Source organism: Elephas maximus, chromosome 10, assembly GCF_024166365.1.
Source record: "Elephas maximus indicus isolate mEleMax1 chromosome 10, mEleMax1 primary haplotype, whole genome shotgun sequence".
Taxonomy (NCBI): Eukaryota; Metazoa; Chordata; class Mammalia; order Proboscidea; family Elephantidae; genus Elephas; species Elephas maximus.
Window position 1 is genome coordinate 111,591,197 of NC_064828.1, and position 6,560 is coordinate 111,597,756.

The 6,560-nt window shown below is 64.9% G+C and overlaps 1 protein-coding gene across 1 annotated transcript; it reads right to left on the minus strand.

Moving 5' to 3' along the window:
• Positions 1–369: 369 nt before the first annotated feature.
• On the minus strand, positions 370–1,822 carry DIO3 (iodothyronine deiodinase 3). The gene has a single exon (XM_049898340.1). It carries the CDS (start codon positions 1,793–1,795, stop codon positions 881–883), a length of 915 nt encoding a protein of 304 aa, XP_049754297.1. The 5' UTR covers positions 1,796–1,822; the 3' UTR covers positions 370–880.
• Between the last annotated feature and the right edge of the window lie 4,738 nt (positions 1,823–6,560).

The window sequence follows — 6,560 nt, forward strand, 5'->3', positions numbered from 1 at the left end:
GGGGTCCCCAGACTCTCCCCCATCTCCCTTCCCCCGGACTCCCACAATCCAAACCCGCTTCCTAGGAGTCCCAGCCTCTTCTCTCGCACCAATGCCTCTGGAGCCATTCTGGACTCTCAAGTCCGGAACCCCCCTCCCCCCACCTCCCTCTACCACCCCCTTTAAGTTGGTTTCTTCTCGGAAACCCAGAGCGCTTTCCCCTCTCGGTTTAGGCGCTGCTGCGAGTTCCCTGCAATTCGGAATCAGCTCGTGGTCAAGACCAGTTAGAGACAGTTCGTCATCAGCAGTGGGGCTCTAGCGCACCGAAAACAAGAGTGGAAAACGACCCTGCCCACCCTTCCCGACCCGTGGTCCCTTACCCTCCCCCAACTCAGGGATAAGAAATAGACACAAAAGCAGCAGGGACAGGTGTGGGTGCCAGGCAACTAGTGCGCGCTCTGCGCGCCACTGGAGCTCGGCTGTGCTCAGAGCGCTCTGGCGCCGCCAAGTTCTCTTTGCGCTGGAGAGGCATGGGGTCACCGCTTCTGAATGAAGGCGTTCTGACTCCTCTCTGGGGAGGGGGCGCCAGCAAGCATGGTAGAGGCCTCTGTGGGGACAAGTCCTGGGGCACATAGGGCAAGAGCGAGCACTGCATCACGCTCCGAAGGGGACTTAAGAGCGAGTCTGGCAGGTACAGGCAGAGCCAGTTCCAGAAGTAGAGTCCCTAGGGAGAGTCTTTAGGTGGCTTGGCTGAGGGCACAGGCTCAGCCTGCGGCGCCTGGCTCAGCGCAAACATGCCACAGAGGCCTCGCCAAGGTTGACTTCGTTTGGGGCTCCTGCACGTGGGCCTTGAATGCGCGAAGGTGCAACCCGACAACTTCAGTCAATTGTCCTTAGTTTTTTACACCCGACGAGTTTGAGCACTGTGCAGTTGCTCATCGTAGCGCTCCAGCCAGGTGCGCAACTCTGCTACCTGGTAGCCGTCGGGCCCACGGCCACCCTGGTACACAATGGTGCCATTCTGGATGACGTAGAGACGCTCGAAGTAGGCGCCGTAGGCCGAACTGCTGGAGTTAGCCATGGTATCAAGAACCAGCGCACATCCGGGAGCGCCTTGCTGCAGTACCCGTGCAGCGCTGACGCGGTCCTCCAAGCTTCGGTGCTGCGGGATGCTGTAGGGAGAGTCTGTGGTGACCCAGCCGTCGGAAGGGTGTGCTTCCTCGATGTAGATGATGAGGAAGTCCACATCGCGCCGGTACTTGGTGACCAGGCGTTGGAAGGCGCTCATGCGCGCCATGAACGGGGGTCAGGTGCAGCTGCCGAAATTGAGCACCAGCGGGCGGTTCCCACGCACATAGTCGAGGATGCGCTGGCTCTGGAAGCCGTCGGGCAGGACCACTTCGGAGTTGGGTGCTGGGCCGCCCTCGTGCGCCTGTTTGAAGAAATCCAACTTCTGGCCGTGCCACACTGCCTTGAGCGACGCCAGGGTGCAAAGGCGGTTGTCGTCGGACACGCTGATGGGGGGGTCGTCGGGGGGCACCTCTTCGCCGTCGCTGTTGAGCTCCACCTCGGTCTCGGGCTGGCCCCGACGGCGGCGGCCCAGGAAATGCTTTCGGATGCACAGGAAGTCGAGAAGCCAGAGCATGAAGGCCGTGCCGAGGAAGCGCGGGAAGAGCACGAGGCACGAGGCCGTCTGGGCGCAGAGCCTCAGCGAGTGAAGCAGCAGGGAGCGGAGCATGGTGGTCGCAGCCCCCCGGGACCCCTGACCCCCCCCACCAACTCCGGGCAAGGACCGCGGGGCGGCCTGGCGCGGCATCTGGGCTTTGGCCGTGCGGGAGCTCAATTTATAGCTGAAGCTTCAATTGGAGGGAGACTCCACCTCCAGCCGGGCCCGCCCCCTGAAACTTGAGCCCGGAGGGAGCACCCAGCGGCTCGGCCAATGTTCGGGGCTCAGGGGCAGGGCGGGCGGGGCGCAAGGGGCAGGCGGGGGAGGGTCCGAGTGCCCGGCGCTCTCAGAGGCGGGAGCCAGGTCCCGGCGGCCGCAGGGACCGGAGCTGGGCCAGGTCCCGGCGTCTGCCCGGAGATCCGGAAACCAGCGCTGTGCGCCTCCCTGGAGCGCTGGCCTGACCTGCGCCCCTCTAGCCGCGCACCTGAGCGGCTCCCCAGCAGCCGCGCCGGAGCTCCGGTTCGTTTCCCGCGCGCCGACGCCCACGCTGCCAGCGCCACCGCCCACGCTCCCACGCCGCAGCCTCTGGTGAGGGGGCTTCTGCCCAGGTGCCGCGGGAGCCCGGGACGCGGTCGCCGCTTCTGTGTCCCGGGCTCCCGCCCGCCGAGGACACTGGGCCCTCGCGGAGGCAACTTTGCGTCCCCGCGCCTGCCTGCTCTTCCGCGGGCGCCGCTTGCCTCGGGAGACCGCGCCCGGCCCGCCCGCCGCCTCCCGCGCGCGCTCACACTCGCGATCGCACACGGCCGCCCCCCGCACCGCCACGCCACGCACACCAACCTCCGCGCCCCCCGAGCTGTCCGCGCCCGCCGCCCTGGCCGCGCCCGCCCCGTCCTGTCGCGTGTCTGCCCAGCGCCACTGCTCCGGGGTCAGCCGCCGCTGCCAGGGCCGGCCAGGAGGTGGGAGCGCAGGGCCCGCGGGCCGGCGGGCGCCCGGCCGGGAGAGGGGTTAAGAGCGCCCGCCTGGTGCCCCCGCCGGCCAGGAGAACCCCCGGAGCAGGCGGCGGGCGCGGGGCAGGGGCGCGGGGCGGCGGCGGCCCGGCGGCTCTCCCACTAGGGGTAGCTGTTGCCTGAACGCCGAGCGCTCCCCTCCCACCGCCGGCCTCGCCCGGCGCAGCCCGGGCCGCTGGGCGCACCCGTCCCGTGCGTCCCCGGACGTTGCTCTCCGCCCCGGGAACGTCGAGACTGGAGCGCCCGAGTCGGGCCACCTTCGCCGACCCGGAGCGCGGCAGCCCTACTCCCAGCGGAGACGCCCGGACGCGCCGGGTGCGTACTTTCAACTGTGAACGTGGGCTGAGGCTTCTTAGGGGGCGGGAGGAAGTCCCCAACTCCGCGGGCCTCTGGCTGGCCCTGCTGCCGCGTCCAAGACCTCCTGGTCCCTGGCTGCGCGGGACGCAGCCCCAGCGACTTGAGCTCAGGGGCAGCGGGGGCGGGGAAGCGCCTGGACCTTAGGTTCGCGAACCCGGGGGTAAGCCCTGCTGCTCCTCTGCGTGTGTGGCCCCCGGGTCAGGCCAGGGTCCGGTGGCGACTATCTGCCCCACGTCTAGGGAGCCGAGCCACCCCGGGAGCCCTCGGGTCGCGAGGGCTTGTCCGCGGGCGGCGGGGACCGACCCGAGGCTACCGCCGCCGCCGCCGCCGCCTCCTTCGTCCCGTGCGCCGCTCGCCCCAGCCGCGTAACTTCTTCTTGGGATGGAGGCTGCTCCGGAGATCCAGGCGGGAGCCAGCTGAACCGGGTGGCGAAAGCGCAATTGCTCTGAGCGGCGAGGGAGCGCGTCCGGAGGAATCAGCCGCAGGGCCAGCAGCCGTGATCCGGGGCTCAGCAGGCGGGACCCAGCGAGCGCGCGGCGTTGGCGGCTGTCCCCCTATGTTCTTCGCAACCCTGGCTACACCCTCTGTTCCGGGGCGTCTCCTCTGGACCAGCAGCTCCTGCAGGTAAATCCCTGAGTGTGTGCGGAGGGCGGGGGGCGCGGATGGGGCTTCTCTCCTCTTTCTCCCAGCGAGCTACCGCCGGAGACAGGGGCGCTAGGGACTGCACAGCCCAGGACAGTCCCACCGCTTGGGAAGCGGGCCTGGCCCCTGCTCTTCCCAGCGACCCCAAACCGCCCCTCCCTGCTCGGGATAGGGACCTTTCAGGTGGGCTAAGGATTCTCCATAAGCCAAACCTGGCTTTTAAACCTGGCAGGGGAGGGAATGGATACCAGTTATTCTCTTGCGTCTTCACGCCCTTCCCCCCAGGGCTCATCTGAGTTAACAGGTCTTTCTCTTGCTTTGTTTTGCCGGTTTTTCTCCTTTAGGGGTCGGGGGGAGAGGGACAACGCAGAGAGGGGTAGGGGGAGAGAGAAGTAGGAAGAAAAGCCTTCTATTTAGCAAATCTCTCAGAATAGATTTGGGGCTCAGGCTTGGGGGATCTGGGGCTGACCCACTCTCCTGGATAGTGGCAAGAGGCTATTTGGGGGGCAAGTTCTAACTTTTGTTGGACAAACTCTCAAGGCCTGATTCCTGGATTTCTGGGAGGCACCAGTCTAGGTCTCATCTCCCCCGCCCCCCCCCCGCCCCGTACAGGCACAAGCTGGGACAGGGCCATGGGGCACCGCCCCCCATCTGTCTCTACATTCAGTCTCAGTAAATGAAAAAGCCACCTGGGGCTGGAAAACCCTTTCCTTGCTGCCTGGGGTGCTGTGGTGCTGCTGGTGCGTGTATGTGTGGGGAGTGGGTCCCATCTCTGGGCCAGCCCCACCCAGGAGTATCCAACCCCACCCTTACCAGCCTCAGGGACACTCGCAAAGGTGGCATTTGTCATTGGTGTCTTCAGTTGCTTGGGGCGGCCCCCTTGCTGACTGGCTACACCCTATGCCTCAGGATTCCAGAACATCCTACAGGGACGTGTGAGCCCAGCCAGCTTCAGGAGTGTCTTGAACAGGTGAGGACAGACTAGAGGTCCAGGTGGTCCTGCCCCTTGGGACACAGGCCAGGCTCAGCAACTCCCAGTCTGTACCTTATCCTGCCTCTTCTAAACCCTGTCTTCCCTGGGCAGCCTTTTCTTCCTCCCCTCCTCCCCAGGACCACACCCTAGCTCACCTCAGTTCTGGGTCCTTCCCAGGCTACCCCATTCGGTCTTGTCCTGCCCTGTCCCAAAGATCAGGGGTGAGAGTCCCGGCCTGACACTTGGAGGCATGCCGGGCCTTGCTCAGCAGCCTGGGCCCCAGTGGGCCTGGTGGGCTCTTTTCTGCAGACCAGAGCTGGCATGTGGCTGCTCCCCACTGGCCTGGTTGGGCCCCCTTCCTGCTGGCCAGCTCCAGCAGAGGGCGGCCAGGGAAAGAAAAGGAAGGACCTCAGGACTGGGTTCACTTGGTGTCCAGAAGCATGTTGGAGAGAGACTGGGGGAGGGACAGGTGGCTGGGGCCAGATGCAGCTGAGTGAGGGGTGGCTTCCGTGGCCTCCCTGCTCCCAAAGCCCTATCACTGGGAACTATTCTCATGGGGCCATCTGGGCTTGAGGGGTCTGGCTGTGTGGGGCTTGGTGGGTGGGTGGGGGTGAGGTGGGAACAGCTTCTGTCTCCCAGTATCCAGAGAGGTGGTCACTGAGGCTTCACTGGAGCAGGGATGGGGTACACTGCAGGGAGGGGTCACACAAGGCATCAGGGAAGGTGGTCCAGTGCAGCGGGCTCGAAGAAGCACGGGTGTGTGCAGGGCTGCCCTTGCTCCTCTGCCTCCTGACCTGGCCCTCCTGGAGCCTCAGCCCTCCCGACCACTGACTCTTTGTCCGCTCACCACCACTGGCCTCTCAATGCTCTGGGGACCCCGGGCGCCTTCCTGCCTCTGAGCCTCAGAGTAGGAGCATGCTGCTTCCTCTGTCCTTCTCCCTCCTGCAGTGAGGCCCATTCCTGCTCCTCTGCTGTCATAACTTCCACCTGGAGATGGCCTCTGGGCCCAGCCTGTGCCCCCTCAAGCAGGAAGCTGAGCCCGCCCTCTCTGCCCTCTGCTGCTCACCACTGCCCTCCCCGCCCTCTCTGCCCTCTGCTGCCCACCACTGCCCTCCTCTGTTGCTACAGCATTGGCAGTGGGTGGTGTCATCCCTGTTTCCGTCACTGTCTCCCCCAGACCTGCTTCTCCCAGGCTGGCCGGCCTGGGGTCCTCTGCAACAAGGCACCCAATAAACCTCTGTGAAATCAGTAAATGAGTGCAAGTGGACTTATTGAAACTCCTTGTTCCAGGAAAATTTCATGAAATCTCATTCTGCTTTTGGCACACCTGGAGCAGCCAGCAAAGTGGGCGTGTCAGCCGCTAGACCCAGCCAGGTTGCCCTGGACCGCAGCTGTGAGCAGATAGGAGTGGCAGGGAAGTCCCCTTGGGGTGTGGCACCTATGAATGCACCGGTCCCCTGGCCGCAGGGCATCTGCTTTCCTTCCTGGACAAGTGGTCCCTCCCACAAATAACTGGGCCCTTCCACAAGTGTCTACATTTCTGGTTTGCTTAAAGAATGATTTTTTCTTTCCAAACTTCCTCCCACCTCTCCTGACTTGGCAGGGCTGAGCAGGAGAACCCTCTGCAGGGTTGGAGGTGGCTGAGGGCAGCAGGTCCTGTCCCCCTTCACATGACAGGCCCCCGCTGGGCACCCTGCTGGGAGTGGGAGGCTCTGAATGAGGAGACATTGGGGCTCCTGGGTGGCTGGGCGAACCAGGAACTGGCCAAGAGAGCTTATTGGGGCCCCAGGGCCTGGATGGAGCAGGGGTGTTTTGGCAGCACTCTGTGGTTGGAGAAGGCCTGGGGCTCCCGGACAAGCAGATGAGAAGGCCTGGGAGATGATGCCCGGACCACTGGCTGTGTGACCCTGGGCACGTCCTGTTCCTCCCTTGGGCC